At 38.4% G+C, this 13770-nt stretch overlaps 1 protein-coding gene and 1 pseudogene across 1 annotated transcript in view; both read left to right on the top strand.

The window, feature by feature from the left end:
- Positions 1-13770, top strand: part of GRID2 (glutamate ionotropic receptor delta type subunit 2) — a 1506291-nt gene that overhangs the window by 925490 nt on the left and 567031 nt on the right. Inside the window, 1 exon segment of the mRNA XM_065907436.1 lies at positions 2882-3043. Coding sequence (XP_065763508.1) covers positions 2882-3043 — 162 coding nt within the window.
- On the top strand, positions 7454-12364 carry LOC136148106 (DNA replication licensing factor MCM4 pseudogene; annotated as a pseudogene).

The following is a 13770-nucleotide window of genomic DNA, read 5'->3' as shown; positions in this document are numbered from 1 at the left end:
TCAACACAAACCTCCTTTACATGCCAACTTTCCAATATCTGACACCTTCTTTGACTTGCTCTGAAACATTCTCTTTCCTTTAGTAGTTGATTACCTGGTATAATTTCTAGGCAGCTCATTATCTCAGCATTCTTCCTGTCTTTCTCTTATTTTTCAGTGTTTCTGTTGAAAGTTTAGTACTCAGAACTAACTTTATTTGCAGATGTGAATTGACCAGGAGAGATATGGATAAAATGTTATCTCTCTTGATCTTAACAAAATGCTTCTGACACAGAGACTGAGATAACATTATGATGGTTTGGAGCAAATATTACTTCTGCTATGGTTCAGTGAAGTCAGAAAACTAATGTTGTTAGAGTAGATAGAGAGAAACGATTGGTCAAATGGCAGGATGCTGATGTTTAAGATGTTAGAGGAATTGTTCATTTGTGTCTAATAGTCACTTGTGCTGGTCATGGCCAGAGTAGAAGCAAAAGTCATCTGAATAAAAAGTGACCAAGAAGTCAGGAGGTAATGGCAGGGAGGGGCTGTAATGTGTGGCATGGTAAAGAGCACAAACCTCAAGAGAGAAGAGAAATTTGCTAAGAAAGAAGTAAAAGAAGGGATAATAGAAAGCTCAGAGAATGTCATCACCCCCTTTTGATTCTGCAGTTTGGGATGTGAGCAAACAAAGAGAAGCAGTCATTTGTCAAGAACAGTTGTCACATATTGACTACAAATCACTGACCTTTTAGTCCAGAATGGATGCTAAAGTGCATGCCTCTAGATATGCAAAGGAGACTGTGCCGTAAGAAGTGTCACCAGTTGTCAGATGGCTCACATCTTGACTTCTGTTAAACCTAACTGATGTTAAACTAGACGTTCTTTTCTTTGACTTTCTTTCTTTGACAACTATTTATCAAAAACCAAATATGTGCTGGACTCTGGGCTAAGTCAAGAGGAAATAAAAAATAAGGGAAACAAAAAGTGCAAGAGGCAAAAATATTGCAATATGAGGCCTTCTCCAGAAGGAACTTGTATTCTGTGTGAAAAGCAATTTAAAAGAAATCTTAGCATTCTGATATGCTTCAATAGAGATATGCACTGAGTGTTCTGGGAGATAAAACAAGAATTGCCCACCTAGCCTGGGAGTGGGGAAAGTCCTGAGAAGTTGTCAGGGTAGGATTCACCCAGCCTGTGACCCATGAATTGAGTATGAGAGGAAGTTAACTAGTTAGAGACAGATAAAGAGACATCAGAGGATGTTCCCACAACTATCTCATCTACACTCTTGAAGCAATCAGTCAGAGAGTGCAACAAAATAAAGCTAGGTTGCTTAGAGCAAGAGAGTTTGAGGCAGTTGAGCCATGAGAGGTTAGAAAAGGTCAAATTATTGTAGATTATTGAGAAATATCCAAAGATTTGCCCCAGACTTTTGGATACAACTCATTCATCCTTCACGTTTCTTCTCGGTTTACCTTTTGGGTCTTCAGTCTAATTCAGATGAAGTTCATTTCATCAGCTATTTTTAACTGCAAGCATTACTCTTCATTCATTGCTAGTTACAACCGTCTCTCTAGTCTATCTAGGAATTATCTGGTGGGGTGGGGGCGAAGATGAGAATGGCCTATCCAAATATTTCCTTATAAAGAACAAATTGATATTTCATGTGGTGCATAAGAGTATCCAAAGTCTCTTTAAAGGAAAGTCTACAAACACAAATGGTTAAAAATTTACCTAGTTAGAAATTTCAAAGGCACTGTTAGGAAGTGCTTATTAACAGTTGTTCAAATTCTCATCATGTTAATAGTTGAAGTTTAGTAGCATGCTGTGATATGGGCAGAGAATTTCATAAGATTCCTTCATGATTAATTATAAGCAAAGGGTAGTCAAAGTACTGTCCCCTTTATTTTCAAGAAAAAAGTGTAATAACAAGACTCTAAAAAATCTGAGAAGATTTACATGCTTAAAATGGGTTTATTTTTTATAGCTATATTGAGTTCTCATTTTTTTATTTTGTATTGATTTTTTTTCTTCAGAGAGGAAATAATATAACATTTAAACACTGTTGTTGACCTTGGATATCTCATTGTGTCTATATTTTTTAAATGTTATTTCTAAATTATTTAAAAAATAGACAACATTGGTAATTCACAGGGAGGATAGTGATTCTGGCAAACTGTAAGAGTGCAATACAGTGTATCAAATATTTGTATAATTTATTTTAAAATCTGTGTAGAGGGAAGTTAATATGATTACCTTAGAAGAAGAAATCATTAATGTAAACACACATTCACAAACAGCAGTTTATGGTATTTGTCATGTTAATTGCAATGTACCTGTATATAATTTTGTATAGATCCTTGATCATTGTAATGTTTATGAATGGTGCTGTTTCCTTTCACTTTTTCATTAATGAATCTCCATAGACACAAACATATAGGCAGATGGTGGCGTCCAGCACCTATGACACTCATCTTCCATGTGAAATCAAACTGATATTTCTCCATCTGAAAAACCAGAATGAAAAAATTTGACATCTTCAGAAAATGTATTATTCATTTTCCCTTCCAATCTTAAGCCCTTAGATCCTTACTCCCTCAGAAAGAAATAAGGACCAGTGATTTTCTAAGGTCTGACACTAACAACCTTGCCTCTGTCGAAACTCCTCTTTTTTATCATCTCTCTCACACCTAAATAAGCTGAAAAAGCAGTTGAGGCATACAATCAGACAAGACTTCATTCTCAATAGCAAAATTGCCCAGGAACTGAAAAGAAGAAACCTTCTGCTTAATAAATAACCCAGTAAACCAGCTATCTATGACATGAACAGAAGCTTTTCTCCTTATTCTTGATGGTTGGCATCAATGATTCTAATGATTACTGTCTCATGTCCTTTCAGATTTCAAACCTTTACATATATGACACGGTGCTTCTGCTTGCTAATGCTTTTCATAAGAAGCTGGAGGACCGGAAGTGGCACAGCATGGCTAGTCTGTCATGTATCAGAAAGAACTCCAAGCCCTGGCAGGGAGGGCGCTCCATGCTGGAGACCATCAGGAAGGTAACTTCTAACTAGCATTTCTTTTTTCAAAATTCATCCATTAGTTTGTTGTCATTGTTAATTTTGTTTTTTTATTGAAGTACAGTTGATTTTACAATGTTGTGCCAATCTCTGCTGTAGAGCAAAATGACACAGTTATCCACATATAGACATTTCTTTCTTTAATATTCTTTGCCATTATGGTGTATCACAGGATGCTGCTTATAGTCTCCTATGCCATACAGTTGTCTATCCATCCTATATAATAGTTTACATCTGCTAATCCCAAGCTCCCAATCCATCCCTCTCCCACATCTCTTCCTCCTTGGCAACCACATGTCTGACTAGCATTTTGGTCTTCCTAATATTTTTGCAAAGAGGAACAATACGTCATTGATGAGATATATTTTAGGATTTTTTTTCTTCACTAATATTGCTGCGTATTCAGAGCACAAAATAGTGTAATGGATAAATTAAATATTTTAAAAAAATCAAGGGCTTCCCCCATGGCTCAGTGGTTAAGAATCTGTCTTGCAATGTAGGGGACGCAGGTTCGCTCCATAGCTCAGGAAGATCCCACATGCCATGGGGCAATTAAGCCTGCATGCCGCAACTACTGAACCTGTGCTTTAGAGTCCTCGAGCCGCAACTACTGAGCACCCCACAACTAGAGAGTAACCCCTGATCTCAGAAAAAAAAAAAAAACACACACACATACACAGAGCAACGAAGACCCAGCACAGCCACAAATAAATAAAATTGAAATAAATATTTAAAAATTTCAAGGTCAGAAAATCACATGTCTGTTAAGTAGGGAGCCCTTATTTATTCATAAGGAAATTTTGTGCAGATAAAAAATTAATCATTGAAATATTTTCATTCACCTTCATTGCATCATTAGTGTCAGAGATGCTCAAATTATTCAGTATCTGTCACAAAGTACAGAAAGTCACTTTTTTTTTTTCTCTAACCCATCATCACCTGAAAAAACTAAACCCTAGATCTCGGTGTTTTTCAGTTAGATGATACATGGTAAGACACTGGATGTGATCTTTAATTTGCCTTGCAATAAAAATATAAGTCATAAACAGTCAATATTTTGGAGCATTTGTGAGCTATTTGGGGTGCTTGGTGGCATTCTTCTTCACTGTCAGTGTGGCATTTAGCCTGCCTGTGACCTGCTTTAGCTCGGCTACCCGCTCCATTCCCAGAAGACAGTTTATGCTGCTTAGCTCCTCTCACAGTTATAAGCATCCAGCAGTTTATTAGCCTCTTTGTCATGTCATTCTTGCTGGCATTTTCCATTTGTCTCACACAGCTTCTTGGATTTAAAATGAAATGATTAATAAAACAAACAAATTTCCCCTGTACCCTTTACACAGAGGAGACAGTCATTTGGAAGTTTATATTCTTCATTTTATGCATCCTTTTTCTTACTGCAAGCATTTGCCTTTTTTTCCTGAAATAGTAAGAGAAATAGCTAGTCAAATGAAATATGAAGTGTTTAGAGATGCCAGAGAAAAATCTAAAAATCAACATTAAAAGGGAACTAGATGTATAAAAACCAGGAAGTAGAGGGGAAAATATGTTTCTCATAGAGGAAAGCTTGCATTTTCCTCTTGGTGCTGTATCCTCTTTGCAGAAGAATCACTTTAATGAGAATTTAGGCTCTTATCAACAGAAGTGCTTGAGAATTAAATTGAATACATTGGCAGAGGAGGATTTTTTAAGTGAAAAATGAATAAGTCAAATCTAAACTCAAGGTGTTGCCAAAATCCCCCAGCTCTATTTCTATGGAGAGTTGGCAGGTATGAATCCAAGGGAGGTTGTTGAACATGGTTCCGATCCTGCCAATTTATTAATTCATGGCTTGGCTTGGATGCAGGAACCTGAATATATTCATTCTTCGGAAGCTGTCACACAAAGGCAGAATAATAGTTTGGGAGGTTGCTTAGGAGACACTTATTTAGTGAAAGTATCTATAGGAGGGAAAAAGAGATACTATAATATGTGGTATTTCTTATGGAGCAATTCAATATGTAAAATGTTTCTGTTAGAAAATTTATAATCAAAACAATGATTTTATATGATAATTATGAAGTTTTGTTTGGGAGAATATTTGTATATTTTTTCCTGTAAACTTGCAAGCCAGTAGCATTTTTTAAAGGAATATATCTATATTCTATATCTAAAGGCTAGGTTTGAATGATATGTATGAGAACAAAAGTTCTGTTTCCTTATTTTTTTTCTCACATTTTGAATTGGCCTTGAAAAGAGAGTCATGTTTTTGCAGTCATATCACTTTGCCTCACCTGAGTGCTTTGGTTATCCTATTTAGATGTCCAGGCTGATGACACTTCACAAAACAAGGTAATTTACTACTTGCACAGGACCTCCTGAAGAAAGCAGAGTGGCCCGTGCAGGCCCAGGCTGGCTATAGCAGAGTGCTGTGAATGGGCGGGACAGTTGCAGTAGTTAAGGGGCAAGCTGAGAATAGTTCCCATTTACTTGGGCTGGAGACTTTATAGGCTTAAATTTTCCAGAGGTTTCAAAGAAGGAGATCCATGATGGGCTTTCTTGATCACCCTGTCCATATGTAGGGCCTAATGAGAAAGGCAGCTTAAAAAGAAGTCAGCTGCTAAACATCACAGATGAAGTCAGGCTTTTTATTACAATGGGAATATTCTGGTGATAAAATTCTTAGTTGCATTCAAGTAGCCACTGCATGCCTATAATCTGACCATGTACTGTACACTTTACAAAACCTATGTACTAATGCGAGCAGTGCGTTTTCAGTTGCTCAGTTTTGTCCGAATCTTTGTAACCCTTTGGATTGTAGCCTGCCAGGCTCCTCTGTCCATGGGGTTTTTCAGGCAAGAATACTGGAGCAGGTTACCATTTCCTACTCCAGAGGATCTTCTGGATCCAGGGATCAAAAGACAGATTCTTTATTGCTGAGCCATCAGGGATTTCCAATGCAAGGTGTACAAAGAATTAAAAGAGTGAATGTCTGTCCTTTAATTAATTTGCATTCTCATCATGTAGATGAGATAAAAAGAGTTAAAAAAAAACAATGCAGTTGACATGAGCCTATAATGTCCAGTAAGAAGGAGGTGGTGGTTTCCAGGGAACTTTATAATCTATTTTGTTGCTCTTGTTATTCTGTTACTCAGTCATGTCCGACTCTTTGAGACCCAATGGACTGCAGCACACCTGTCCTCCCTGTCCTCACCATCTCCCAGAGCCTGCTCGAATTCATGTCCAATGAGTCAGTGATGCTATCCAACTATCTCATCTTCTGTCATCCCCTTCTCCTGCCTTCAATCTTTCCCAGCATCAGGTCTTTTCTAATGAGTCAGATCTTTGCATGAGGTGGCCAAAAATTTGGAGTTTCAGCTTCAGCATCAGTTCTTCCAATGAACCCTCAGGATTGATTTCCTTTAGGATTGACTAGTTGGATCTCTTTGCTGTCTAGGGAACTCTCAAGAGTCTTCTCCAGCACCACAGTTCAGAAGAGTCAGTATTTCGGCGCTCAGCCTTCTTTAGGGTCCAACTCTCACATCCATACATGACTACTGGAAAAATCATAGCTTTGACTATATGGACCTTTGTCAACAAAGCAATGTCTCTACTTTTTAATATGCTGTCTAGGTTAGTCATAGCTTTCCTTCCAAAGAGCAGGCCTCTTTTAATTTCATGGCTGCAGTCCCCATTTGCAGCAGTTTTGTGAATGGGTAGAGTGGGTGTCTTCATTATTTATCTTCTTTTTTCAATAATAGGAGACTAATTTTCAAGTGATCATTTATTTCAGAGAATGTCAGCACCCCCAAGCCGTTGCTATTTACATGGATTTTATAGATTATTTTTTAGAAAGTTATAATTTTTAAAATAATGAACCTTTCATTCATTGATATGGTATCTATCTATACAGTCATCTTCTTATAACCCTCAGTAAAGATTTATGGTATTCTTCATATGTATTTTCATTGTCTTTATTACTGAAGTTTCACAGGGTTTTGAATATGCTCACCTGTGTGTATGTGTGTGTTTGCACACACTATCATGGATTGAATATGTTTCCATTATATTTTTAAACTAGTCATCATACATACAATGAACTGACCTGACCGACTTTTGATACACAACTCTGGATTCTTACTTCTTTCTTTGGAGTTTATTCCCTTATGCTTTTAAATACATATTGATATTATCTTTCAAAAAGTCCTGAGTACTTAATTCTAGTACTTTAAGTGTTTTTAAAGCTTTGAAAAAATATTTTCTTGGTACATTTGGGAATGCAGTCTACCAGGTACTCTTGGAGTCCTTCAGGCTTTGGAGCAGTAAACTTCCCTTCCTGCAAGTGAGGGAGCCAGGCCATCTCTGTGTCAGAAACAATGATGCCAGGATTCTACCCATGTAACAGAGCTGCAGATGAGGCTGGCCAGGCCTGGAACTGGCTGGCAGAGCCCTGTTATGCAGGACATAGTGTTTTCAAGCTCTCCTCTGATGCACTCTTCAGGGATTCCTCCTGGTTTTGTTCTTGGTTCACCAAACAACCTATGTTAACTCTCAGCTTTTAGATAGAGGAAACCCCAAGCAGTGGTGTTACAGGCACACCCATGAGGCAGAGGCCTGACCTGGGGTCTGCACAAAAGTGTCTGTAGGTGGTTTTACAGTATGGGCCAACAACAGAAAATAGAATGGCCAGTGAGCAGTTTCTAGGACAAAAACATGTGGTTTGAGGAACAGATATAAATATGGAAACCTGCAAAGCAAATTTTTGAGATTTTATTGACCTGGCTAAAGATGAAAATATTGACATCGATACTGCTGAACCTCTATACATACACTTACTTGGGAATGCAGTTATTATTGGGGAGACATTTTTAAATGTAAACTGTGAACACTTAAAATCATTTGACAAAAATCCATACAGACAGCTCACCTGCCTCCCACTACAAGTTATCCAAACTTTTAACATGGCTCTCAATGAGATCTTTGGCAGTTAACCTGACTCAATCTTAGAACATCAGATTCAAGTAGGACCATTCAGTGTGTTGAATATGAGAAACTGAATCCAGAAGACCTCGGTCAGCTTACACCATCCGTGTCACGATGATCAGGATATCCTAGCTGATTCCAGAGATGTATGGGGCCTCCTCCCAGTGTCGTGTACACCCACACTGTCATAGTGGAGATGGACTGGGTCAGACCACTGAGCCTGCACATGTGCCTGCTGCCCCAGCACAGCGTGGTGCTGACCCACGATTGCCTCATGCTCTCTGACAAGCAGATGATCAGACTCCGAGATTCTCCTGAAAATATGCTTGCAGGGCAGATGCCTCATGGTGACATCCTTTTGCTCACAATGATATTGTTGACAAGGTTCATCTTGGGGACAGAGTGAACATTACTAGCATCTATCCAGCTGTTCCTATTGAATCAATCCAGGAGTGAGTCATGTGAAGTCTGCCGACAGAACCCTCATTGGTATCATTCATTATCAGAAAACGGATGCAAAGTGTCTGCATGAAGGAGATAAAGAAGCAGAACAGAACCTTTTTCAGAGAAGCATGTGAAATTGCTTAAAAAACTTTCCAGAAAAACAAGCGTTTATGAGAGATTTGCTTCAGCCTCAGGTCCAAGCAATTAAGAACAGGAAGATTTCAAAAAGGAAATCACTTCGGCTTTTCCGGGAAATAGGGAAGGGTTTTAGTCACACAGGAAGAGGCAGATTTCGTGCTGAGATCAACCTCCTGCTGCGTGGCGACCATGGGCCCAGCAAGTCCCAGCTGCCGCAGTGTGGGTACAGCCTGGCCCCCTGGGACCAGTGCATAACTGGGAAGGGTTTCAGTGATGTCGGCCTGACAGTATATGTAGTGAAAGGCCCTGAGAGGGGACGGCTGGTACTACAGACTGGCGCCCTTTTCCTGAGTGACAGTGGCATATGCTGTATTGATACTTAAGAAGATGAATCAAAGTACACAACCAGTACTGCTCAAAGTCAGGGAACAGCTGACTCTCCTCACCAAAAAGCCTGGGATTATTTGCCAGCTCAAGGCATGAACATGTATCCTAGAAGTAGCAAATTCTACTGAGTCTCAGTGTGTACGTTAGTTGTTCAATCGTGTCCAACAGAGAAGTTGTCCAGACTTCTCTGTCCATGGGATTCTCCAGGCAGGAATACTGAAGTGGGTGGACATTCCCTTCTCCAGTGGATCTTCCCAACCCAGGGATCCAACCCAGGTCTCATGCACTGCAGGCGGATTGTTTACCATCTGAGCCACCAGGGAAGCCCATTGAATCTCAGTGTCATGCTAAAAAAAGTAAATAAATAAAACACACATAAGAAGTATCCAGGGACAACATATATTATTATCAAAGTTCAGTTTTATCTTCCTTGTGTTAGACCTCAGATGAGAGCCTGTGGCAGGCATCTGGCCCCTACCGCATGACTCTGTACCACCAGAGCAGGAAGTGAGCAGAAGAGTGCATGGATACAGCCATGCCGAAGGGCCATGCTCTCACAGCACTGGATGCCGAGGTTGACTCAGGAAGCCAGTCAGGCTGTCACTGAAACTCCAGGAGTGGAGGGATGGTTTCTGCATACCCTCAACAGCAGAAATCATTTAAATGGCTTAGCTGAAGCCCATGCCAAAGTATGATTTTCAAATAAAGTTGAAGTAAAGACACTGACCTTCATAAAGAGGTTATTAGCAGTATCCTGTTAACCCCTAGACTGGCACTGTGGACATATCTATTGCTACTACAGAAATGAGTGCCATCTGTCCTAAATGGAAAGAAAAGTTAGCTGAAGCACTGAGAAAATTTATTTTGTCTAAGAGTAAAACATCAGGCCAAGATACTCATAACTTTTGGAAGATGTTGGGGGACAATCTGACATAGCAATTACCAAAGATATTATAGTTGACAAAGCATGGTGTGCCTTGACTGATGTTGATTTTTTGATGGTGATTGAAAAAGCTGCTTGCTTGCTCTGGGGCTCTGGTGAGCAGTGGAGTGTGTTCAGCTCCTCTGCACTTGGTCACTGCTCTTGCTGCCATATATTTGCAGTAAAGGGGCCAACAGAAAGATATTCTTAGGCTCTGTTTGATTTCATAAAAATTTTCTCGCCTGGGTTCAGTTTTTCTTAGTAAAATGTGTTTTCTTTTTTGTTGTTTTTTCCCACATTTTGTAATAAGTAAAAACATGGTTCCAATTTACAATATATACAGTCGAGATAATTTTCTTGAAGTGCCTTTGTTAGCAACAGGGCTTTGAATCTATGTATAGAGAGCGGGATATCAATCTTTTTTGAAGGTGGCAGCCAGGGTCATAGCTTTTGTGCTTAACTTCCTAATAGCAATCATCCATGTGCTTGAGGTTTTTATAATATGAGGTAAGGCTTAGACAGAGTCATGTTCCCTGTTAAAGCACTCAGTGTAATTCCTTCCAGAGGCTTGTTCTCATGGCTACTATAAAATCAGAATTAAATGATAGGAAATGATTATGTTCTGGGTTAATTTCTGCCATTTTATCCTAAGATATAAAGCTTTTCCCCAAATAAATGATAGAATTTAAAAAACAACAATAAAAGAAAACTTTTATTGGCTAATTAGTTTTCAGTTCCAAACTTGTATAATTTTGGTGATAAACACCATCTTGGTTTAATAAAAATGCTACAGTGTTCTGCTATTAAATATATCAAGGGCATAATTTGAAAAGAGATTTTTTAAATTGTGTAAAGACTGTACCCTCCTTTTATACTTAAAACTTTTATTAGTAACTCATGCAATTTTAGTATAGCAAGATAAAATAAAGTTAATCTAACCTATTTTCTGCAATTTTAAGGTAGAGAAAACTGCTCAGAAAAAGTAAATGAACTATTAAGGGTTGGTTATGCAGCAAATCAGTTTTAAATATCAAGATTTCTGGTTTCCAGTTTTATGTCCTAGGTATCATACAATTTATCTGTTTTGTTGTTCTTGGCAGTAGTGTCTGTTTACTACAAATCAAAATTATTGAATCTTCCCAGCTGGCACAATGGTAAAGAATTCCCCTGCCAATGCAGGAGGCACAGGAGATGCAAGTTTGATCACTGGATTGGGAAGATTCCTTGAAGTAGGAATTGGCAACCCACTCCAGTATGCTTGCCTGGAAAATTCCATGGACAGAGGAGTTCCAAGGGCTACCATACAGGGAGTTGCAAAGAGTCGGACACAACCGAGCACAAGCTCAACAAAGAAAATGCACACATACACCATCAGAAATCAGGGGAATAGGCACCATGCATTGATGCTATATAAACAATACTTTATTTTTAATATGGCCTTTCCAAATTCCCTGAAGTTGGTATGTACATTAATGAGTCTGTAAAAGACTATTCCAAAACCCTTGACTGCATTTTTTAACAACTCTTTGGGTGAAAAGTTTATTTTCACATGTATGCATTCTTAAGTATATGATGCTACATTTAAACGTATATTTTAGTAAGGAGTTTTCAGACTGTGTAATTTAAGTTTGTTGATGTTACTTACCCTACAGCAAGCTTTCAAACATTTTAAACAAAATAAGTACAGCAAATACAAGTAGGACTGCTCTGGGAGAGAGTGGGAGAGAGTCTCCAGATGGACTCCCACCATGATCAGTTCTCAGAACCACAGTCTGAAAACCAGTTCTCTGGAGTATTTAAAAGTCAGTTTAATCTGTTATCCATATAGCTGTACTGTCTTTCTTACAGGTTGTGGAATAGCATTACACCCATGCAACATGGGTGTGTTATTTTTATTTACAGACTTGCTCTATGATTAAATGGCATTTTCTGTTTTTTCTTACTGTTAATTTTGTAACAGTTTTCAAGAGTACACTTTGTTCATTCATACATTCATCATTCTTTTAACAGCTATTTATCAAATGCCTGTAACATGGACTCTATTGTTCAAATGCTTTTGTGTGATTTCCCAAAAAGCTACTTAGAACCTAGTTGAGAATAATGGCTAATAAGTATACACAAAGGTATATTCTAGGGTGAGAGATAATAAAGGGCCTCTAATGTGGTAAAAATAGGATTCTGTGGAATCTTAGCAGAGTCCACAATGTGTTATGCAAATCGGATCCATGCTTCATGGCTCAGGTACTCCTTTTAGGGAGGACACACAGCTGAGTCCATCTAGGGCCTCCCTGGGCAGAGGAGTTCTGCTCTACTCCTTTTCTGGAAGAGCATGTGCACATTGGCTGGTCGTTGCAGAACTAGGAAGGTCTGAGTGCCTGGCCTCCATCTGGGGTAACTATGAAGAGATACTGCACCTACAGACTGGCTCATGGGATCAGCTGAGCTGCTGAGGAAGTTGTGCTGAACCTAAACCCTTCCCTCTGTCCATTCCCCCTTGTCGCATTCCCTTGCATATACTTTTCATAGGAGCACTTCAAAGAACCCTCCTAGACACCAGCAAATCTCCGTCTCAGAGCTGTTTCCTGAGGAACCTGACCCCAAGCCAAGAAAAAAATTAGAAAAAATGGCATGGAACTGGTAACATCTTAACTTGAAAATCAGTCCATGGGGTTGCAAAGGGTCAGACAGGAGTTAGTGACTGAGCAACAATGAATGTAAAGTTATGGAGAGGTACATATTTCGGGTAATAGAAGCACTGTAGCTAACATACATATTGCAATAAATCGCATAGACACTGACAAAGATTGATTAATTTACCAGAGTGCACAGAACACGTAGAGTAGTTGAGAGTGGAAAAAGATTGAGGAAATGAATTAATTTTGTAGGTAAATGAAAGATATTAAAGAATTTAGGGGCATAGATAAGTGACAGAACCAGAACTGAGTTTTAGAAAGAATATGTTTACATCTTTTGTTTAATTAAAGGACAAACTAAGAAAACTATTACACTCAAAATATGTTATTACATATAAAAACACTGACATTTTGCATGTATTCGATACAAGTAAGCCTAACAAGATTTGATAGATCCTTAAATCAAATACTTCCACATTGGTTTAATTGATCAATTTCTACTAAATCCTTTGTGGTAGTTATTTTCAGTACCTAATGTGGGAAAGTAGAATATATCAATATGTGTGTCTGTATCTCAGATCTTTTAGTATCAACTTGATACATGTTGATACATATTATCCTAAAAGAGATACACTGATACATATTGATATCTAAAAGAGTATTCTTTAAAATGGCAAAAATATTAAAAATAATTCTTATATGGTAATATATTCATTCAAATATTTATTGAATACTACTACCATATGCTGTACTGAGAGATCACAAAAAAAGGAAGAAAAATAGAAATATCAAAAAAAATTATAAGTGTGATCAGTTCGATAAAAGGGGAAATACCAACTGTTCTGGAAGTATGTGACTTGGAGGACCTACTTAGGCATAAGAGGGATAGATAAGTGGGAACATTTATGATGGATAGGCATTATCCAGAAAAGGAAAGAGGAGTGTATTGCAGGGATATAGAAGAGAATATCTGATGCAAGAGCAGTATCATGTAAGCAGGTTTGGAGGAAAAAAGAGTTTGGCATATTTAAGCATCTGAAAAAAGACTGAGAGGGCTGGAATAGAAACAACAGGAACATGGCTCTTCATGAGCTAAACCAGATATACAGGGAAAGATTATGAGAGGTTTTGTAGACCTTAGTAAAGTTCCTAAGCTTTATTTGACGCGCCTGGTTTGTATAGGGTCAGGTGCGAAGGTGCTGGAGCAGAAGCCCTGAAGTCTG

The sequence above is a fragment of the Muntiacus reevesi genome, chromosome 16 (genome assembly GCF_963930625.1).
Source record: "Muntiacus reevesi chromosome 16, mMunRee1.1, whole genome shotgun sequence".
In the NCBI taxonomy this organism is placed as follows: Eukaryota; Metazoa; Chordata; class Mammalia; order Artiodactyla; family Cervidae; genus Muntiacus; species Muntiacus reevesi.
The sequence above is the reverse complement of the archived record's forward strand: the minus strand, read 5'-3'. Positions and strand labels throughout refer to the sequence as shown.